General features: G+C 43.4%; 1 protein-coding gene across 10 annotated transcripts in view; it reads right to left on the bottom strand.

The window, feature by feature from the left end:
* Nucleotides 1-24,447, bottom strand: part of SRCIN1 (SRC kinase signaling inhibitor 1) — a 506,902-nt gene that overhangs the window by 338,294 nt on the left and 144,161 nt on the right. For all 10 annotated transcript variants that reach the window (XM_063458818.1, XM_063458825.1, XM_063458827.1 and 7 more), the window contains exon 2: nucleotides 15,873-15,911. In XM_063458818.1, coding sequence (XP_063314888.1) covers nucleotides 15,873-15,911 — 39 coding nt within the window. The remainder of the gene's footprint in view (nucleotides 1-15,872; nucleotides 15,912-24,447) is intronic.

The raw sequence follows: 24,447 nt of genomic DNA, 5'->3' as shown, positions 1-24,447 counted from the left end.
AGGGGAAGGCGGAACAGACCACACACCTCAGCCAAGCACAAGAAACTACACAGAAAGAAGCCGACGGGACCCAGTGTGGAACTCTGCCGAAATCCCACAGCGTACCTGGGCACTCCCACTAAGGGGATTAAACAACCGCACACGACCACACCGGCGCCCAGAGTCCTGAAACTCCTTACCGACCTGCAGTTCGATGAGGTGCCCGCAGCGGGTATCGGGTGACCGACTCAGAGGCAAGCACCATGGGGCCCATGACCTCCCTACATCACCACGCACAGCACCCACAAAGAGGACTGAGCAAAGGTTACCGTCATGATGCCACATCACCCCATGTTGCCTGACTGGCTGGAATCTGCGCAACCTGCCTAAACGGATTTCACCGGCCTGATGCTCCCTTTCCCTGGAGGGAACCTGGAGGACACCTCCTGGGGCAAGCAAACTCTGTGACATTAGTAACATGATTTAAAGCGTTTATTAGTATAATTTTGTCTGTCTCTACCGTGTTATTATGTTTAAAGCTGTTATACTAGGATTAGCATGTTATAAAACACTATGATTGAGCTCAGCATATCTTCGGACAGTAGCATGTCTCTGGATCCCTAAGCATACTAACATACCCAGTAAGCGAATGTCACTAACTCACTCTCAATACCGTGCCTGCTTTAGAACATGCCGTAGCCTGTTCCTTGATACACGTTTCCCATTTCATGTGCCTGGCATGCATTATAAGCGCAGGATTTGCTACACCTGCTCATATAGAAATGTTAACATTGAATCTGCCTAACATGTACCTCAAACGTTGATCTTAGCATTCTTGTGATTACTTAACATGGTAGGCAGCAATAGATGGTCAGACTAGCCTGTTTAGCATATGCTGTGACACTATAACAACGTAAGAATAGGCACTGGGATCAACCTGCTATGCAGGACTCTAATCGAGACTAATGTAATGTAACCTACAATACAGCGAATTACCTAAGTCTGTATATCATATGTTAACCTTTATACATTCTTGATGTTACTCAAAATGTCTATCCTACCGTTCGTAGCCACCAGCTTGATTGAAACTAATGTTATAGACATCTATACCTAGCCTGCTCCCGTTTAAAAAAAAATTGTGCTGTCAATGAATGCCATGGAACTGTATATTCTTTGTTATACCATCGGCTTGTATCTGCTGTCGTGGTAATACACGCGTGTATCATTCAGATTTTTGCACCCATCTGCACTGGCGCCCTAAGAAGGCTGCCTGTGTCGCCTTATGGACGTGCCGGCCCTGGTTGGAAGTATAGTTTGCAAGTTTAAAGTTAAAGGAACAGTCTGGCTGCAGCCAGATTTCCCAGTAGGCAGAAATCGAGGTTGGCAAACTCATTGCTTTGTTGCCAAAGCTGCCACCTGGAGCAGCGGGGAGGGAGTGGAACTGTTCCATGTGTACAAGGGCCACCTTACAGGTGTGGCATCGTATCATGGGAAGACATGCCCTCTTGACATATCCATCCCCACTACTCCCGTTGACACACGACTTCCCACCGGGGCTGGACCCTAACGCTTTCAGGGAACTCATAGACGACCCCATAAACACATATACACCACCTACCTCCTGCTCCTAAAATACAAACAACTGCAGAGCTTTGTTACAACACTCCCACAGGGGAAGGCGCTGTCTCGGGATCCCACATGGCTTGAAAATTAATGCCTAGACCCAAACCCTCTGGCACATGGGGTCTCCTTTCTCTACTCATTTTCACTTTCATGCTACAACCACAAACCCCTACTCAAAAACCAAGCTTCATAGGGACATGGAGTGGGAGAAAATATGTTACCTCACACATCACTGCTAAAGCATTAGCAAAACACAAGAGACAGCATACAAGCTGTTAACCTATGCTGGAGATGCGGTGAGGAAAGGGGCACACTACTTCACCTATAGTGGGAGTGCGTGAAGATTCACCCCTTCTGGAAGGGGATACATAACATGTTAAAGTTGTTCTCAGACTGTCCATCCCCCTTCGAAGTTGCAGATATGTTGCTAAACCACACCAAGGTCACTAGATCTTTGTATAAAAAAATGTTTCACGATCCGTATCCTGAACATAGCTAAAATGGTGATCCCACAATACTGGAAACAGACGGTGGGTGACTCCTCCGCTGACCTTGTGGTTCTCCCAGATGGACGAGCTAGAACAGTGGAGGACCTTCATGAAAACGCAGCTTGCGCACATGAATCATACATAAATACATGGTCATGCTGGCAATTGTTGACAGCTTCTGTAGACTTCGCAGACAAACTGCGGTATTGAGCGAAATCGACATTGACAGACTATGGCCCGATCAACCTATAGTCTTAAGTGACACCGACACTGACCTCGATGTACTAGCACCCACCCCCTTCCTTGGCCCCTCTCTCTGTTTGTGTTCTTACAATTTTAGATCAATAACATACGCAGGTCACCAGGACCCATTCTGAGGCTCCTTTTTGACGATTTCTAATTAACGGTAATATATAGGAAAAGTAAAAGGGGAGAGTACTGAGGTCCGAGACCCAAGAAATGACTCGTAACTGTTAAACTGGAAATGTGAGATCCGGGACCTGAAAGTCCTCAGATGTTTGGGGCCTGTGAGCCCACATAAAAATGCTTACATGAATATTTTACTTCTTTACTTGTCCTACTTGGGACCTGTGAGTTCCGCATTATTTCTTTCTCAATACGGTCAATTATACGAATGTTGATAAAACAATAAAAATTATATTTACAGAAAAAAATAAAGCATTGATAAAAAAAATAAAAGTTAAGAACATGCAATACTAGCACATAGCTAGTATTAGGATCGAAGTAGGTAGTAGAATCGAATTCCTCTCCTCCCTTTGGTAGAAAAGGCATTCTATTTTGGAGGTCCCACATACAAGCTGGGGAAGTACATGTAGGCTTTGAAGTGGTTGTGGAAAGCCCTAGGTCTGTGAACACTTCAGAGGTTTCTTTTGGGGAAGTAATTTTACCTGGGAGTGGCCCAGCAATATTCCACCAGCCGCCCTTATTTGTTGCGTAATGGGGTGTTGAGACTTTCTCTACTGTTATGTCGACCTCGGTAATTCCTGATAGAATGTGAGTTGAGAGGCTTCAAAGTCATAAGGAGTCTGGTCCTGCAGTGCCATCACAATACAACATTTATCCATTGATGCTTGGTAGCGGGCTATGACATCCGAGTAGCTAAAGATGGTGCTTTGAGGAATTTTTTATTACGATAAACCCCATATTTATTACAAGAATTCTGCATCTTTGGTACAGCAGTCTTTTTTCTACTAGTATACTGTCATTTGTGTAATGTGTAGTTTTTAGGAAGTGGCTTTACTACCATGGCACTTTAGCACTTGCACTGTTTTGTACAGTTGCCTGTATGTCTTAAGCTGCTGTCCATAAGGGTATCTTAGCCTTATTTGGCCTTTTATTATATTTTGCACCGTTGTGTGCTATTGCTTAATTTAATTTTATTGCTTTATTTTATTTCTTGTTTACAATAAAGTGGATTGTTATCTCCAGACATTTTTTCCTTTTTTATGTGACTGTGGCGCCCTGTTCACTCTGATTTACATTCAGGATTTTGGTGTTTAAACCCCATATTTGCCTGACTGGAGGGAAGAATGCCTTAGACAGTTAGACAGTTAGTTTAGGAGCTACTCCATAGTGACAGCATCTAATATACACCTAGTTTTAATATTTTAGCGTCTTCGATCATGTAGTGTGCTAGGATAAGTGTATAGTCTCTTGCGTATGTCCCGGGATCCCACACTGTTTCGTGTTGGTGAAGATCTAGAATACCCTCTTTTGAGGCCTTGAGTCTATCAATGACTGCCTGCACTTCAGCCTTTACCAGAGTCACATCCACTGTAAATGATTTCTGTATATCCAGAAAAATAATTTTGATGTCATGCTTTGTTGCAGGGCCAAAAGCATCTGAGTGTCAATGGAGAGCTGGAAGTTTAAGAGGAGGAGGTGGTTGAGTTAGTGGATCAGTTGAGATAATGTCATCTGTCAATATACAGAATCGTTCTGCTTATGAAAGAATTGGCGTTGAAATAGGGCACCTTTTTCTCTGGTTTCATTGTGGGCACTTGCCTATTTATGAGATCATCTGCGCATCTCTATGTTGTTTGGTAACTCATTATGAGGAGAAGTTGGGCCAGGCTTTTCTCCTGTGCAGGTGAGAGTTGAGGTAGGTTCCAAATTGTTGGTGTGGTATAAAAGCTAGCAGGGTATAAAAGAAAGGTATCGATTGAAAGCTTAGAATGTCAGGAACAAGACCCTTGTGAAACATCATCTGGATGCAGGAGTAAACCTAGGATATTTGCCAAATTTCGTCGAGGAGCACAGGAGCAACTTAGTATGGCATCTTCTCTGTCCCATGGCTAAGCTCCGCACCTCTAATTTAACTTTTTTTATAGCCTGTTACAATTTACTGCTATAAAACACTTATATTTGTGCTCATCAATGTCCCACAATTACAGTACAGGTTTAATGGATTTTCTGGAAATTAGAAGCCATATATAGGGTCTGCTCTAAGAGAAGTGAGACTTGAATCATGTCTATAACTCCTCTCCCAAAGGGATGAGTTTTCCTAAATTACTGACAGTTGAGTCTAGTTTGAAAATATGCCAGGCTGCCTGTCCATCATTTAAGCCAGCCCACAGAGGGCAGGACTGAACTGCAGGTTCCTAGTGCCCTGAACATAATATGATCATGTCTAATGATATGTTCAAGCTTTGTTTGTTGGGGACAGTTCTCTGGTATCCCCAAAAGGAAAACACCAATAAATAAGTTGAGACAGAGAGACAGGAACAAAGTAAAAAAAAGTTTTCCTGTTGAAATTGGGATAATTGGGACAGGGCCAGATTAAGAGCCCATTGCGCCTGGTGCTGACAATTATGATGTTACCTCCCAAGTGTCATGCATCTGGTGGAGGTGGTGCTGGAGGGAAACTTACAGGATATGGCTATAAGAAGACACATACCTTGCTAATCGCTCACTTTCATCTTTCAAATAAATCTATAACCCCTAACAGCAGTGTCTGGTGAAGCAGGATGTCAATGGGCGTGGTAAAAGGGTGGGCCACTGACGCAAATAACGTATCCAGAGATTACAATATCAAAATTCCAAAGCCAAATTCATCATACCAAAATAAGGAATGGTCAAGAAAGCCATATAATACATCAAGAATACAATTATAATTCACATACTGGGTCTCAGGAACCGTGATAAAGCTGGCCTAGGCATGAATTAGGCTTTTATACATTCAAGGAGGGTTGTATCACAGCTGCAAGGAAACATTCAAGTGAATAAAACATCAAACCACCACTGCCAGTATGATACTCAGCAGGAGGGTCATAAATAAGACTACATGGCAGAACGTCCAAAATTAGAAATTATAGAGGAGCATCGGGTAATGCCAGTCAAATGTAACTTTACCAAAAGACAGCAACATCTAGGTTTCTCATCTGTGAACATAGGTGTGTACACTGCATATGTCAGGTATAACTAGACACTCCATCATACAATGGGTGAAAGGGAGATCAGAATATTTCACTAACCAGCTCTACTCCCTCTTTTTGCAGCAATGCTGTAGCTCAGCCTGTGACAGAGGGGGGGTACTTTTTTATGTTCTATCCCCACCTCCATCCTCACAGCTCCCCATGCAAATCTCTGTTCAGGAAGGTCAGACCAATGCAATTTTGAAAGGAAGAACAGGGAGAGAGGGACAGGGAGCGAGCAAGGGGAGAATATGAAAAGAGACAGAAAGTGAAGTTGAGAATATAAAATAAAATAAAAAATATGAAGGTGTTAAGGGGAGGAATGTAGAAAGTGTTGAAGGGAAAAATACAGTATTGTAGAACATAAACAAAGGATAAGAAAATGTGGATGAATATAAAGAGAGGTACAGAAGGTGGGGAGAGAATATGGAGATTAGGAGAGAAGATGGAGAAAACGAAAAGGTGTAAAGGTAAAATATGAGGAGAAGGACAGAATATGGGGAATTTGTTATTACGATAAAACCCATATTTGCCTGACTGGAGGGAAGAATGGACACAGGGGCGGGCTGGGCCGGGGGGCAGGGAGGCAATTGCCCCCCAAAATTATTTTAGGACCGGCCGCGGCGGGCCGGCCCTTTAAATGCTGCAGCCGCCGAGCGCTCTGTAAAGAGCGCTCAGACGGCTGCAGCTACTTTTCCCTCCCTCCCCTCCCCTGTAGGTGGCCGAGCTGCACTCCGGTCCGCGGTCCCGGCCGGAGTGATAGGAAGGTGCACTTCCTGTCAGTCCGGCCGGGTACAGGAAACAGAAACTTCTGTTCCGCGCGGAACAGGAGTTTCTGTTTCCTGTACCCGGCCGGACTGACAGGAAGGTGCACACTGAGCACCTTCCTATCACTCCGGCCGGGACCGCGGACCGGAGTGCAGCTCGGCCACCTACAGGGGAGGGGGTAAGAAGGGGGGGGAGAGAGAGAGAGTAAAAAAAAGGGGGGGGGAGAGAGAGTAAAAAAAGAGGGGGGGGGAGAGAGAGAGTAAAAAAAGGGGGGGGGAGAGAGAGAGTAAAAAAAGGGGGGGGGAGAGAGAGAGAGTAAAAAAAGGGGGGGGAGAGAGAGAGAGTAAAAAAAGGGGGGGAGAGAGAGAGTAAAAAGAGGGGAGGGGGGAGAGTAAAAAGAGGGGAGGTGGGGAGAGTAAAAAGAGGGGAGGGGGGAGAGTAAAAAGAGGGGAGGGGGGAGAGTAAAAAGAGGGGAGGGGGGAGAGTAAAAAGAGGGGGGGGAGTAAAAAGAGGGGAGGGGGAGAGTAAAAAGAGGGGAGGGGGAGAGTAAAAAGAGGGGAGGGGGAAAGTAAAAAGAGGGGGGGAGAGTAAGAAGAGGGGGGGGAGAGTAAGAAGAGGGGAGGGGGGACAGTAAGAAGAGGGGAGGGGGGGAGAGTAAGAAGAGGGGAGGGGGAGAGTAAGAAGAGGGGAGGGGGAGAGTAAGAAGAGGGGAGGGGGAGAGTAAGAAGAGGGGAGGGGGAGAGTAAGAAGAGGGGAGGGGGAGAGTAAAAAGAGGGGAGGGGGAGAGTAAAAAGAGGGGAGGGGGGAGAGTAAAAAGAGGGGAGGGGGAGAGTAAAAAGAGGGGGGGAGAGTAAAAAGAGGGGGAGGGGGGAGAGTAAGAAGAGGGGGAGGGGGGACAGTAAGAAGAGGGGAGGGGGGAGAGTAAGAAGAGGGGAGGGGGGAGAGTAAGAAGAGGGGAGGGGGAGTAAGAAGAGGGGAGGGGGGAGTAAGAGGGGAGGGGGGAGTAAGAAGAGGGAAGAGAGGGAGTAAGAAGAGGGAAGAGAGGGAGTAAGAAGAGGGGGGAGTAAGAAGAAGGGGGAAGTAAGAAGGAGGGGAGATAAGAAAAAGAGGGGGGTAAGAAGAAGAAGGGGGGAGTAAGAACAAGAGTGGGGAGTAATTAGAAGAAGGGGGTAAGAAGAAGAGGGGGGAGTAAGAAGAAGAAGGGGGTAAGAAGAAGGGGGTAAGAAGAAGAATGGGGTAAGAAGAAGAAGAGGGGGTAAGAAGAAGTAGGAGGGTTAAGAAGAAGAAGGGGGGTAAGAAGAAGGGGGGAGTAATAAGAAGAACAAGGGGGGGAGTAAGAAGAACACAAGGAGGAGGGGGTAAGAAGAACACAGGGGGGTGAGAACACACAGAGGGAGGAGTGAGAAGAACACAGGGAGGGTGGAGGGGGGATGAGAAGAGCACAGGGAGGGTGGGTGAGTGTGAGAAGAGACCGCTAGGGGAGGGTGGGGGAGAGGAGAGACCACTAAGGGTCAGGGGAGAGCTCTAAGGGACAGAAGGGACAGCTCTATAGGACAGGGGGCAAGACAGGGAGCTCTTTAACACTACGCGCACACACACACACACACACAATGCATCCCTATACATACACAGAAACACACAATGCACCCCTATACATACACAGAAACACACAATGCATCCCTATACATACACAGAAACAGAACATGCTTCCCTTACACACAGAGAAACACACAATACATCCATTACACACACACACAATGCAACCCTTACACACAAAGACAATGCATCATTTGCACACATACACATACACATACAATGCAAACCCTTACACACACATGCAAACACACACACTGTTTTTCTTACATACACACAGAAACACAATGCATCTCTTACACTCAATGCACACACATACAGACACACACCTTGCATCCCTTATGCATACAAACACAGATTCACACAATGCATCCCTCACACACAACCAGAAACACATAATACATCCCTTATACACACAAACACACTGCATCACCTGCACAAACTGGTATCCCTATACACTACATACCATAAGCACACATATGAGATAACACATAAGACATCCCCTACACACTCCACTCCCTGTGAGCGAGCTCATGGGTGGGTGGAACAAATAAGTGGACTTATGAGTGGGCCTTATGGGCATACTCACCGTCAGGCACTGGGGCCCAGACCTTGAGCTGTGTAAGAGGCCCCCAAAAAATGGAGCTGCTTCCAATTCTCCCAGAACGTTGAATTTTGTGACCACAGTTGCAAACAGCCTCCAGAGGTCCTGTTCTACACCAGACCAGTGGAGCCAAACTGCAGCCCATCATCATCCTCATCTAATTGTAAGTAGGCAATCTAGTATATTATTAGTGACACTAATCTATAATTTACCTCACATTAAAGGGACACTATAGCTTAATGAAGTGGTTCTGGTGTCTATAGCTGGTCCCTGCAGGCTTTTTAATGTAAACACACACTGTGTGCAGCACTGGCATTAGTTCATATGGCAGATCATATGGGTGGGGCATTGTGATGTCACATGGGGGGGGGGGGGGGCAAATTTATATTTTGTCTAGGGCGGCAAAAATCCTTGCACCTCTGATCCTGGGCAGGTGCACCAGTCTACTGGTGACCCACAGGAGGGGAGTGCACTGATTGCACTGCACTCTCCTCCTGCCCAGACCCGTCTTGACCGCAGTGCAAGTGCCCTCTGCCCCTAATTTACAGTGGCTCACACTCACAACAAGCAGTGCCTAGAGCCCTTTGCAGAGACGGAAACAAAGAGGTTCTGCGGCAGCTGGCCGTCCTGCAAGCATTACATTAAACAGCTGTTCCCCATGCAGCCACAGATGGCGTTGTGCTGGGAGACTGTGATTACTCTTCACTTCCTCCCAGCCTACAGAGCAGCGCATGGGGGAGAGAGGAGGAGGCATGATTTAATCTTGAATAAATCCTCTAAGCCAACCTTTATAAATTTGGGGGGATCAGCTCTGTTTCCACAGTTTATTGGTGTTTGCTCTCATCTCTGTATTAATATTGAGGGATGTCTAAGTAGTAACATCAGTGTGTGTCAGCAGGGCCAGCCGTTAGGGTGGGCAAGCTGAGCGGTCACGCAGGGTACCATGACAACAGAGGCGCCCGGCGGCCAACACAGCTCACAAGTTGGGTACACCAGCATATTTAATTTAAACGATTCGCTGGTGGTCCACTGGTGCGCACCAGCAGTAGGTGCAGTCAGATCATATCCTCTCCCTCGTGGTTCCGGCGCTCAGTTAGTGAGTCAGAGCACAGGCTCAGAGATTCTCAGCCTGTGCTCTGACAACATTGAAAGTCAGAGCCGTGAAGGAGCGGGTATGGCAAAGAGCTACTGATTAGCATAACATCAATATCCGTTATAAAACCAGGAAAAGGTGGGCATGGATGGTGAACTGATTTGGTGGCGCAATGGGCCACTTGACTGGTTTTGCCCCCCAGGCCTAAGGCGGCCAGCCCTCCCCTGAATGGACACCATAAGATGCCTTAGACAGTTAGTTTAGGAGCTACTCTATAGTGACAGCATCTAATATACACCTAGTTTTAATATTTTAGCGTCTTCTATCATGTAGTGTGCTAGAATAAGTGTATAGTCTCTTGCGTATGTCCCAGGATCCCACACTGTTTCGTGTTGGTGAAGATCTCCACTGTCTAAGGCAAAAGATGCCTTAGACATTGGAGAGAAGGACAAAAGAAAGGTATGGAAAGAGGTACATTACTGGGGGAAGGGGTTATGTGGAAAAATAGAAGGAGCAGATAGGAATAAGCTCACAAGTAGAGAGTAATGGGGAACAGGTAAATGATGTGATAGTTTAATTGTTGTGAAACTTTGTTGCACACTCATACACAATAAATATTACATTAATAAGCACACAGGTTTATTCACTTTGAGGCATACTCTAGGCACTAAAACAACTTTAGTGTATAGGGTATGCCTTCCACAGTTAAGTGCTTTTACACAGCTCAAGGCTTTGATCTCTGGAGGACATCCCAAGCCTGCCCACAGGACTGGCCCCTAGTCTGACTACAGGGCCCAGCAGCCATTCCTCCCCCATCTAACAGACACTCAGCGCTTCAGTAAGCGACTTAGTGTGAGTTTGCAGGAGATGTAATGTGTGTGTGTTTAAGGAATGTAGTGTATGTGTATTGGGAATCCAGTGTGGATAGTGGCTGCAGTGTGTGTGTATATAGTTGATGCAGTGTATGTGTGTATATAAGGAGTGTAATTTGAATATAGAGTGAATGCAATGTATGTGTGTAAAATGAATGCAGTGTGTGTGTATATAGTGGATGCAGTGTGTGTAGTGAATGCCGGATGTCCATGCTGTGCTCGTGAGAAAGGGAGGACCTGGAGGAGGAGCAGACAGGCAGCTTCCCGGGCTTTCTCTACAGCGGTATAAAAGATGGGGAGGGAGATCTCTAAAGGATGAAGATCTCCATGTGGAGAGAGATCTTTGATTACAAAGAGTGCACATTTCAATAAAAAAAAGGCACTTTAAATGATCTTACACCTCCTGGCTGTGAGAGAATCGTTCCAGTTTCTTCCTGGTTTGGTCCGCTCAGTGAGGCAGCAATTTCCCAGAGTACCAGCCTTGTAAAGACTTCTTATTGAGCTGCTTTGGGAAGTCTGTGATTGGACAACCACAGAAAGTCTGGGCAGAGTTAAAGAGGGCTTGCAAAGGCTGCAGACAATTTAAAGCAAGTTTAGTTTTGTTTCTGGGCGGTGGAGTGTCACTTTAACAGTCATCAAAGAAGTAAATGTATTAGTAAATGTATTAGTTGGCTGGTTGCTAGTGGCTTTAGAATTGTTCAAGTATCATTATTTAGTTTAGCTGTAGCATATGAGAATAATTATATTTTGTAATATAAACAGGTATGAAAAAGTGTTGCTGTGAAACAACACAATGCCAGTGTGTACAACAGCACATAGTTCGATGCCATTGGTTACCAAGATCGACAAATAAATTCACAGCTCCTAAATAGATAATAAATTAGATTAGTCATTATAGGAATTATTAGGATAAATTGATGCCTTGCATAATAGCACTGGATTCCTACACTCAATACACAGGACTCATGACTAACATAATTTCATCTAGGTTACAATGCAACAATTATACCTTCCCTACCCCTCTTATAAGATGCCGGTGCTAGGCTTCTAACATAATTAATTGGGATTAACTTGAAAGGACTTTACATAAATTTGGTTTAGAGGCTCATGCTTGCAAGCTTTTCAAATGCTGCATAATCTTCAGCTTCTGGAAAAAAAAAATACTTTAGTGTAAAACACTAAAACTAAGGTGACCGAGCAGTGTTTCTTAAAGTGGAATTGTCACTTGGTGAGAAGTGGCAGTACCTTGCTCCCTCACCTAAGTTACACTACATCACTGTTTTCAGGTATGGCACAGCAGAATTAAAAGACAACGGCCATTACATTTCCACGTTTCATTTTTTAAAAGCTTAGTACATTTAATGAAACGTATGATATATTGTTTTTATATGATCTACATATTTTTTTATTTTTTTTTTAGAAAATGTAATTTTTTTTTTACCTGGCTGACTCTACTGACACTACTGTTATCTGACGAAATGCTGTTCATCCTAACTTGCCTGCTGCAATTGCTCTTTGTGTTCTCTGTGAAACTGTAGCAAAGGGCAAAGGACAACCGTCATCAACTTTTCAGTTCTGTTTTTTGTTTTTTGTTTTTAAGTAAAAAAATTTACTTCCACTGCGTTTTTGTGTTGTGGCAACTTCACTGCAATGCTTTGGGGACATGTGTGTGCACAATCAAGTCTCTAAAAGAGATATGTTGTATGTGTGCATGTGCAGTCTATATTTTCCAGCAGTACCATATTAGTGCTTCATGAACTCTGTATATAAAACTGCAAGAGTTAACCAAGCTACAAATGTTGCTGGGCATGTTAACTAAAAGAAAATTATATTAAAAAAATATATTTTTAAAAATCACTTGACTTTTAGTTGGTTATTAGGTTTAACCAAAATTGAAGAAGTAAAATGTCCTCTTTAAAGAGACATGGTAGGCAAGAATAACCCCCTTTTAAAGTATATTATACATAATGCATAAAAAATATGCAAAAAAATAAAAGTTGGAAACCTCATATTAACCCCATGATGACTCCTGTCCGAAAGTGTCTTCAATGTGGACGTGAGCATCAGAACTGGCCCATGGAGCAATGAAAGAAGATTTTTCTCATCTGTTAAATCAGGTCTTCTTTCAGATTAGGTGGATGGCCATGTGCATGTGCGGTCCTTAACCTGGGGAAGAGATGGCATGCGCTAGAGGATGAAGGCAGGCCGGCAGAGGCAGTGTTATGCTCTGGGCATTGTTCTGCTGGGAATCCTTGGGTCCTGGCATTCATGTGGATGTTTTGACATGTACCATTTATCTAGGGATTAAAACTGCACTGTAATAACAGGGGGAAGAAAAAAAGCTGTCGGTGAAAATTTACAGATGCAGATGTATTGGATGAATGTATTTATACCAAGAGTTGGTGAGTGGTATATCAATCACTGGATGTGAAAATACAAAACCTCATCAATTAATATATTCAGCATTTTTAAAATACAAAGTGATGAAAATATCCAAGTGTCGTGTTCTGAAACGTGTTTATATTCTGAAAAATTGGGCAATCAACATGGAATCCAATGCACTCAGCAAGAACATGTCACTGATGACTATTCCGCTTTTGGTAGCACATTTTGGATCATGCTACTTTGATAAATCTCCACCAATGTTCCTTTTAAAACAGTATTTAGAATGATTTTTAAAAACTAAACCGGGATTCTAAAAACTGTGCTCAAAGCACACTCTTTGGAAACCAGATGAATATTTATCTATGTAAGCTTTACATAATGTTCTATAGAAACAGCAGAAATGACTGCATTTGTAGATTTGTACTAACGTTCAGAAATTTATGAAGAAAGAAAAAAAAAAGATCAGAAATTTGGATAGACAGAATAGTACAGCTCTGTGATTTCTTCAGAACAAGGAGCTGCAGCTGTCTGCAGCCTCAGAATACAAAGACATGGCCCTGTTCTCGTTTCTCAAAAGACAGCAATTAAGACAAGTCCTTATTCCTGTTTGGTTTCCGGCACTTGGCGCAGTGCTGGAAGCTGCCAGGGAAAGGAAGGGAGAGAGTTGGGGGGGTTAGATAAATGTCACCTATTCAAAAATGCACAAAACCAATATATACTAGCTGGAAATCTAAAAAAAAAGGTGACAATTCTCTTATTTGTGTTGGCAGCTACATGGATTGATTGAAGAGTTGATTAATTAATTAGGAATTATATTAGATCCATCATATTCAGCGTCTTACTGCTGTCATCATTCTCGGCAGATACAAATTAACCATGCATAAGATAAATCTTAAGATAGATTTTAGTTCTCCAATTTCCCTCCTAATGACACTCGTCAATGCCAATTAACCTGTTTAAATGCATGCTGTGTACATGTTAAAGTATTATATTAACGTACGTGTGTTAAACGTGATAAAATCTTCCAATGTCCTTCATTCTGTGAAGACTGTATGTCTCTGTGAACTGTCACACATACACATTCACTTGCATGAGCGCACCTACTATACAGATACAGTTCCTGTCATTTTCTTGCCTTTTACCAATTCCCTTTCAAATAGGAAGCTTACCAAAAAACAATAAACAATTACGTTGCACTGATTAAAATGTATTTTTGCCACCAGGATTTCCCATTTCACAACTCAGCCTACTCTGAACTACCAAGACCAGCATTCACAAAGTCCCCTAAGCATTTCAGACAACCACAAAACCCTCTAACTACTGCAAAAAGAACCATGCCAAAACCTCCTGCCAGCTCTAACTGTACACTTAATATCACAATGCATGTCAGACACTTCTGCTCACTTTAGACCACTTCACATCTTGACTTCAGACCCCTACAAAGTCATGTTTACTTTCAGACCACCCTGCGTATTTCAGCCCACTCAACTTACATCAGTCTGTTCTGCCAATATTGGCCTCAATTTAATAAGCTTCACATATGGTTCGATATTGTTACTGAAACTTTCCAAATTATTTCTCTACCAAAATTCTTTAACCCCTTAAGGACACAACTTCTGGAATAAAAGGGAATCATGAAGGTATATGTCCGTCATGTGTCCTTAAGGGGTTAAAGGGGACTTCTGTAGTTACATGATTTGGTACGTTTTTCTAATAGTATTGAATCACTTATATAAGCTTATATAATTGAGGCCATTAACGGCTAGAATGCAGCAGCCTCTACAGGTCCATTCTACATCTGCATGTGATATTTGCCATTGACTAGAAAATGCTGTGCGTGTTCGCATGGAGTATTCCAAGTGGCTAAAATATTCAACAAATCCGTGACAGTGGGCTCCCATAAAACATAAAAATAAAACAAAAACCTTTTCCAAGTGCAGGATTTAAAATTTATATAAGCTTTATAAAACATCTTAAAATAGAACACATTAAGAACCTGGTCTAGACTAACAATCTCTGTGAATATTGAACAGGAACATACAGACTCTATTTTCATAATACCGTATTTACTCGAATCTAATGCGCACATTTTAAAAAAAATACAATGTAAAATAATTTGAATGTGCATTAGATTTGATGGCGCATTACATTCGGGGCAAAATACAAAATTTAGCAGCAAATGTCATTCCTGCGAATTTCATTCCCAACAATTCCCACAGGCGGATTAAAACTGGTGAATTCAAGCAGACAAATTCAAACAGACGAATACAAGCAGACGAATACAAGCAGACGAATTCAAGCAGACGAATTCAAGCAGACGAATTCAAGCAGACGAATTCAAGCAGACGAATTCAAACAGACAAATTCAAACAGACAAATTCAAACAGACAAATTCAAACAGACAAATTCAAACAGACAAATTCAAACAGACAAATTCAAACAGACAAATTCAAACAGACAAATTCAAACAGACAAATTCAAACAGACAAATTCAAGCAGACAAATTCAAGCAGACAAATTCAAGCAGACAAATTAAAACAGGCAACTTTTGTTCCTGAGGGAGGGCTTTAGAAATAATAGACTGAACATGTAACACTAAAATTTAAATACCATAATTGTTACTATGGTATATGGCAATAAACATTTTCATTGTAGCACAATGTTGTATAGTAGTATAGTCTTGTATGAATGCGCATTACAGTCGCTATCAAATGCATTTTTCAGCTTCCAAGTTTCAAAAATTGAGATGCACATTAGATTCGAGTAAATACGTTCATTTTCAACATAAGACGTTAATGTGGCTTTTCTTTGACTGCATACTGAGATACTGAACTGCTGTTTCTTAATGTAAAAGTTTACAATGCTAAACTTCATCCTCCTACATAGCATTAGAAACCATATAATAGTGAAGCATCGTTCAACACATACAGGCAGCCATCAGCAATAATGTGACAACATATCTGCAACATTTTTGTGACTTTTTTGTTTGGTGTGCATAAATGTGATTGATGTTTTTCACTATTACAATTGTACCTTTTGCGTTATTTGTTCGTTTTGATCTCGGATCTCCACCTACACAGCAGAATATAAAAATATTAGTTCTATAGTCAATAATATGTTGAAAAAGAAATCAGTTCTGTTTTTCATTACAATACCTTCCTGTTTACATGCATAAACCTAGACCATTTAAAAACGTTTTGTACCTTCAGTATTTACACTTTTTTGCTACCTCAAGTATCCCTCTCGTTCAGTTTTCAAGGAGCTCAGAACTTCAATAAAGATTTTAGGACAATGACATTTATAATTATCTGTGGCTAAAGGGACACTAAAGAGGAAAACTCTCTTTATCTCATTGAGGTGGTCTGGGTGCAGTGTCCCTGTTCCCTTAACCCTGCAATGTAAAACATTTTTATATTTTAGAGAAACCGCAACTGGGCAGTCAATTTCAGCTTCGAAGACCACCTGTCTAACATATTTATTTATAGCTTACAACAGTTCTGCATTTCTTCTTACAAAGCAATGAACTAAAGTTTCAAGACGTCAGTTCCTAGTACTATAAATCATTAATTGTTGTTATAGTGCCTGTGGTGGTTGTCACCATCACTAAGGATGAAAGAACGACACTTTAAGTAGGTTTCCAGATTGTTCCTATGTCTTAGTCGGCCTGTGCCCAGTATACGTATAGGGTGAGTATAATGTATTTGTTTGTTGTTCAGTTAATTTCTTCCCCCTTTTCATGTCTTATTGTTTTACCAGTAGGCCGTTGTTCTATTTTTCTTGGGCCACTTTCAGATCCGTTCCAAGTGGTAACCCTACTTCAACCCTACTACGTGGTCCTCAGCCCTTGTTATTGTCTGTCATCCCCCCATTCCCTTTCCTGGTAATAACAGGGCTCCATTCACACTGGTTGTAAGCTTTGTAGTGTGAATGGTTGCCATCCCAAGTCCATCCTGTTATTGGTTGACTTGGGATATGCACTGTAATTGGTTGCTATCCTAAGTCCATAGTGCCTATTGTATGTAAATGAGGATGTTGGAGGTATACATTGATGTGTTGTTTTAAAAAATAAAAATAAAATTGCTGTTCTCCCCTAGTGCTTGAGGAGCTGGGCTATAATCCTTACAGCAGCATTTCTTCCAACCTCAGAGGACTTCAGCGGAGATACTTGCTTGGAGTATTGGAGCTCCATTACCATACCAGAATATCACATTTATATTGATGCTGGTATAGTGTTCGTAAGGAGCACCTAATCAGGCCCGGACTGGCCATCGGGCACACCGGGCAAATGCCCGGTGGGCCACGGTGGCCATGGGCCGAGGCCGGCAGGGGAAGGTCCCAGGATCTCCCCTGCCGGTCTTTGCAGGGCCGGCACTATCCGAGCGCCGGCCCCGCTGTGTGCCATGACGGGCCAGTGGGGAGATCAAAGATCTCCTCACCGGCCCCCTTGGAGAGACCTGCGGCTGGGGAGGGAGAGGACCCGGCGGAGCTCTATCTTGCAGCTCCGCCGGGTTCCTCTCGCGAGATCCGGCGCGTTGCCATGGCAATGACCGGATCTCGCGAGAGTGAACTCTAGCCCGCAGACTAGAGTTCACTCACCAACAGGACCACCAGGGATGATGTCACCATGCCGGTCCCTCCCTCCCACTCACCAGCGTGCCAAGCTAAAGGTAAGAAGGGAGGGGGGGATTTAATGCCTGCTTAGATTTATTTATTTGTTTATTTACCCCAAAACACAATCCCTAACATTTACACACAGCACCCTCACACACATCACCCTTAGCACTCTCACACACATAATCCACAGCACTATAACCCTCAGCACTCTCACACACATCATCCACAGCACTATCACACTCAGCACTCTCACACACATCACCCTTAGCACTCTCACACACATCATCCACATCACTATCACCCTCAGCACTCTCACACACATCATCCACAGCACTATCACACTCAGCACTCTCACACACATCATCCACAGCACTCTCACACTCAGCACTATCACACTCAGCACTCTCACACACATCATCCACAGCACTCTCACACACATCATCCACAGCACTATCACACAAATCATCCACAGCACTATCACCCTCAACACTCTCACACACATCATCCACACCACTATCACACTCGGCACTCTCTCACACACATCACACACAGCACTCACACACAGCACACTCAGCACTATCACAAAACACATCATACACAGCACTGTCACACACATCACACACAGCACTATCACACTCGGCACTCTCACACACAGCACCCTCACACACATCACCCTCAGTACTCACACACATCATCCACAGCACTATCACATTTAGCACTCTCATACACATCACACTCAGCACTATCACAAAACACATCATACACAGCACGGTCACACACATCATCCACAGCACTATCACACTCGGCACTCTCACACACAGCACCCTCACTACTCATACACATCATCCACAGCACTATCACACTCAGCACTCTCACACACATCACACTCAGCACTATCACAAAACACATCATACACAGCACTCTCACACACATCATACACAGCATCCTCACACCGCACCCTCACACACATCACACACAGCATCCATCATACACACATGCTGCACCCCTCACATACACACAGAACCTCCCCAACACACTGCACCACCCACATACACAATACTTCCAAACATATGTGTGTGTGTATATACACACACATATATATATATATATATATATATACACACACACACACTGCATTCCTGACATACACACTCTGGATCCCCTATACACACACTAGATTCCTTGTACGCAAACACATACTACACCCCTAAACACACACTCTCTACAAACACTACATCGCCTATACACACACACACACACACTTGCTACATCCCCTATACACACATTCTCTACAGCCCCTAGCCACATATGCATTACATTACACCACACACACAACACAACTAAAACCGACCTTATTACACAATACCACACCACAATCAGCTCACTCTATAAACACACACAATCCCACAAGCAGGCTCCAAATACATGCACAATACTCTTTCCTGGCATTTTTGTCTCCTGGTATCCATTTATAGAGACACCAGAGACAAGTTGCAAGGAAACACAGTGCAGGCATGTTATTAAATTTGCTTGCGCTGTGCAGAACAAATACAGGGCTTTTTTCTCATGCTAGAGCTCTTTAGCAGAGCTCTGCGCATGGTCTGCCCTGACCTGCACTTTGAGAGGGTGCGTGTTTGTCGTTAGTGATGACAAAACACACCCTCTCTGCCCCGCCCCCTTCTTAGTGGGCCGCTGTGATAAAAAAATGCCCGGGCCGAATTTTTATCCCAGTCCGGCCCTGCACCTAATTCTAACTCTTGCGCCATAACATCTAGGGGGGGAATTCCTGAATGTAAATAGAAGGCCTAAAAGGGTGGAGGAACTTTATTTTAAATGGCAGAAAGTATCTATGCATTCTACTAGCGAAAGTGTTTTTAATATTTTTTATTAAAGGATCACTAAAGTCACCAAGGCTACTTCCTCTCAATGTAGTGGTCTTTTAATTTTCACACTTTTGTATTAAGTATGTTTACACTTAGCACTTTTATTATATATTTGTAAGCACTTTACTTTTTTTTTTTAATGCTTTATTTTTCTTTTGCATTGAGTAACAACAAGCGTGCAGAGCCACAACAGCTGCTGCAGGCATTTTCGTAGCATATTTAACAGCACATTTTTTTTTTAACATCAAAATATCTGGCTTTGTAACATCAGTGGATTGGTTTAGTGACGTTTAGGAACATGTTAAATACATGGCATTGCTTTTATGAGAAGGGTTAACATTTATACTTATGCCATATGTACAACAGCTTAAATTCTCGCTTAGTTAAGCGTTTTTGAAAAAAGATAAAACAAGCTAGGAACATCTTTAAAGCTTATAAACATACTGAATACATGCACGTTTTGCGCGTCTATTATGTTGGGTACGATAGTAAACATGCTATGAGTCCTCTGACATATTCGCAGAATTGTACACATTTTTGCTTAGTGAGCAAGAGAGGCACTTTTAAGGCAGGTAGTAATATTTAGCTTGGTTATGAAACAAATGCACATTTTTTATCATAATGAACTTGCTTAGACTAAAGATTTGAAAGAGAGCCCTGAATACGAACGGTGACATCAGGTTGTAATGACAAAACCTCTTCATGCTAGGAGTTATTGTTAGCACTCCCTGTGTTAAGTAGTAGTACATTGTATATTTCAATCTGCCTACTATTTTTCTTCTATCGTTCCCTCTTAAGTATACAATAGGCCGCCTCAGTGGTAACCTGTTTATGCTAGGGATTTAAGAGATTTTGATGCTTAAAGGTAAGTATCAAACCTGCCAGGCCAGGTAAGCGTATAATAGAGTCGGTCTTTTTCGATAGTTATGCTTCTAGATGTGCATGTAGCGTTGCGTTGGATGAGATCAGGGAAGTTTTAAAGAGGGGTACGGCCCTTTCTGCGCATTTCTCAAAGCAATAGATAGTTAACGAAGTGGATTAGTTTTAAAAAGACATAAACTTATATAAATCTAACAGTAATAGATAGCATCGTGAGGCTTCCCTACGGTTACATGTGTAGGCAGGTCGGTCGCATATCTCAAACATTGAGCATACAACTTAGTTGTGTTGTGCTATACAGTGTGGGAGGTTAGGTAGGATCAGCTTGCAAACCCTCCTGCTGTCGTGTAAAGTCTGTCATGGGTTTCTCAGGGGTAGTCGCTGTGTCAGACATGGTGAAGGTTGCGAGGGTATGTGGGGGGGACCGTCCCTAACTTGGCTTACGCTAGACTAAGACTTTTGTGTGCGTCAGGTCCTCTATTGGCCAGTTCCCCATTGCTGCAAGTCAGGCTTGTGTCTAGAGGTGTGTGGAGGTGTATATGTTGGGTGATCTGGTATGTGTGTGTGTGGTCAGTTGTGTGGTAGTGTCTATATTTGTGCCCCCCGGCAGCTCCTCAAATGTTGTGTGTCCATGTCCGGTCGTTTGTGTGATGAGTGTGTGTGAGTGGGGTATATCTTTTCACCACTGGTAGGTTTAAGGGGGTAGTAAAACTACTATACAGCCCTTCACTCGGGACTGAGTCTGTCTATGGGTCTTGTGTGATCAGGAGGGGTCATGGCCCTGCTGTGCCCCGGGGGGGGGGGGGGGTACCACCTGGTAAGTCCAGCTTATACATTACAAGTCCAGGGATAAATCGGGGTTTCTTGTAGGCATCACAGGGGTATCTGTTGGGGTGTCTGTCATTCAGCTTCCGAGGATTGTACAGTCCTTGGAATGTTGCGAGTATTAGGTGGTGACCGCAGCATAGGATACAGGGGTTGCGCCTCTTGGGATAAACGGGTTGATTTTCCCCGGGTCCCAATTATGTTCCGATGTGGTCGGGTGAAGGAGTCTTTCCTGGGTGAGTGAGTCCTGTGGGATGCCCAGAGTCCGCAGAAGGTCCGATGCGTCCTGGATATCGTGGATCAGATGGGAGTCCGTTCCTTGTTGTACGCTGAGAGTCCAGGGGTTCCGCCATCTGTAGCTCATTCCATTTTGTTGGAGCAGAGAGGTGAGTGGTCGAAGCGACCTGCGCCAGGCCAGGGTGCCATTTGATAGATCGGCAAAGAAGGTCAGTCCCCTGTTTTCGAACTGCAATGGGGTTTTGCCCCGGAGGGCCGTGAGGATCATTGTTTTATCTCTTCAATTTCGGAATGTGATTATGGTGTCTCTCGTGGCTGAAGGCGGTGCCCTGGGGGGTTTAGGGATCCGAAACTGGTCTGCAGGGATGATTGCTTCGGACTGTCCCTGAGGCAATATAGCCACCAGTATGCGTCGTATAACGTGCAGCAGTTCGGACTCCAATATCTCGTCTGGGAGCCCTCTAACTTTTAAGTTTTGACTTTTCCTAGTATCCTCTTGAGCCGAGAAGCGGCGTTCATATATGTGCTGATGCGGCCTGTCAGGCCCTGCATTTCTCCCCTGAGGGTATTGACATCCGTCAATATATTTTTATGAAGTCTCGCCAGTAGGGCTTTCAGAACCCCTGTGGTTACCAATTCCGCGTCGGTTCCCGTCTTATGGGCCCTGGTCTTCTGTGGTATGGCTGGGGCTGTTAGGTAGTCGTCCTCGGCATCTCCAGAGAGATCATCTGAAAAATCAGAACAGCCGCCGTGGAGGGCCGCCATATTGGGCTCCGTCGAGCCTCATGCTTGCCTCCACATATCGCCGATCGTCAGCCCGGAGGTAGGTTTGTCTGGCCCCGTTTTTTTATTTTTCTTTCCCATATTGTTTTGGGGGGGGTCTCTGCAGTTGTTTTTTGGGGGGGTCAGTGGTTATTTTTGTATAGGTTTAAGTAGTTTTTCGTCGTGTGATGTGCGGAGCTCTAGTTTCCTGCAAAAGCTTTCCTCGGCAGTTCGGCTCCGCCCTCTACTTTTTTAACTTTTATAGTGTATTTCATGAGCTATTGCACTTTGACAGGTGCTGCTATATTACTTAAAGGGACACTATAGTCACCAGAACAACTACAGCTTAATGTAGTTGTTCTGGTTAGTATAATTTGTTCGTGCAGACATTTTCATGCAAACACTGCCTTTTCAGAGAAAAGGCAGTGTTTACATTGCCCCTTAGGAACACCTCCAGTGGCCACTCCTCAGATAAAAAACAGAGGTGCTTCCCGGGGCAGTGCTGCATAGTAGGCAGCACTGCCATTCAGCATCTCGAAGCTGATGCTAAATTTTCCTCATAGAGATACCTCCTTACCGATTCCAGCCAATCCAATGCTTTCTCTATGGGATCTAAATTTTGATCATGTCACCAAGCAGGCTGTTAAGGGGCGAGCCCAACGCTGGAAATATGATGAGTTTTAACACCTTCTAAGGGGGAGCAAGCCACCTAAATGGTGGTTTTAACACTACAGGGTCAGGAATACATGTTTGTGTTCCTGACCCTATTGTGTTCCTTAAGTGTACATTTTTTTTAAAGAAATAAGTGCCATTATCACTTGGAATTTGTGTTCTTTGTGTTGCATTTAATTTTTACCCTACTAGCGAAAGCATTGCCAATGTGCAAATATGACAATCTTTATAATAAACATGCATCTATGGGCACTCATACTGACAGCCATTAAAACATGCTTCTGCTGCACTGATATGATCTTCAACGTCACACAGATGTTTGTAAGAAAACACTAAATTCAATGCTTTTCTTTAGGGAAGTTTTGATGTATATCAGGTCCCCAAAGCTCCCCTTTAAGGAGCCTTGGATTGGACCATTGCCAGAGGAAGCCATGCCTTCTCCATTACTTCACAGAGAGAGTGAGTTGAGCAAGTCTTGGCATTCTAAAACGGTCCTTTTTAAAAGGGACACTATAATCACCAGAACAACTACAGCTTAAAGGGACACTATAATCACTAGAACAACTACAGCTTAATGTAGTTGTTCTGGTGAGTATAATAGCTCCCTTTAGGCATTTTCATATAAACACTGCCTTTTCAGAGAAAAGACAGTGTTTACATTGCCCCTAGGGACACCTCCATGTGGCCACTCCTTAGATGGCCACTGGAGGTGCTTCCTGGGTCAGTGCTGCCGAAAAAGCAGCCCTGCCGTTCAGCTGAATTTTCCTCATAGAAATGCATTGATTCAATATTTAATGTACTTGTTGTGGTGAGTATAATCATTGCCTTCAGGCATTTTAATGCAAACACTGCCTTTTCATAGATGGCCACTGGAGGTGCTTCCTGGAGCAGTGCTGCATAGTGGGCAGTACTGCCATTCAGCGCCTCCCCGCTGTGCATGGGGATGCAGAATTTTCCCCATAGAGATGAATTGATTCAATGCATCTCTATGAGGAGGTGCTGATTGGCTAAAACTGTGTTTGGCCCCTCCCCATGCTGATTCAACTGCATTGGATTGGCTAAAAATTGGCAATTCTGATGATGTCATCAAGGAGGCGAATCGGGGGCGGGGACAGCGTCGGCAGACCTGTGCGCCTGTTTCTAAGGGGGTTAAGAGGGGGCAAGCCACCTAAATGGTGGATTAAACACTATAGGGTCAGGAATACATTTTGTATACAGTGTTTTTTTTGTTTTTGTTTTTAATCTATTTAGGATGTTCCCTGATAGTTTCTTTAAAACAATTCTAGGGTCAGCAAGAGGTCCTAAGCAGCAATAATAGCTAGAGGTCTAGGTGAATCACACACATGGCTGGGAAAACAGAAATGAGGATAACTAATAACAAGTCATGTCAGCATTACTAAACATAGCAAGAGATGTTTATAAAGGTACGTGGAGTGCAAATTAATGACAATGCAGGGACAACACTATATCATCTCTATGTAAACTCTCAGTTGACACTATCTTGAATCAGTTTTTCAAAATTGAGATATACACCATGCGTTTTTTTTTTTAGCAAAGAGAATGGAATGACAATGCCCTAGGATAAGCAGATGAGGTTTGGAGTCAGATACATTTACATTATCTTGTCTAAGAAAACTGAAATGACAATGCAATTTTAAAGGACAAAATATGCATGAGCCGTTTTGATGACTGCTATATTATAATACAAGACATGGGAAGAGAGAAAAGTTAAATAG

The sequence above is a fragment of the Pelobates fuscus genome, chromosome 6, assembly GCF_036172605.1.
Source record: "Pelobates fuscus isolate aPelFus1 chromosome 6, aPelFus1.pri, whole genome shotgun sequence".
Lineage (NCBI taxonomy): Eukaryota > Metazoa > Chordata > Amphibia > Anura > Pelobatidae > Pelobates > Pelobates fuscus.
Note: the sequence above shows the minus strand (reverse complement) of the source record. Positions and strands in the feature narration are given on the sequence as shown.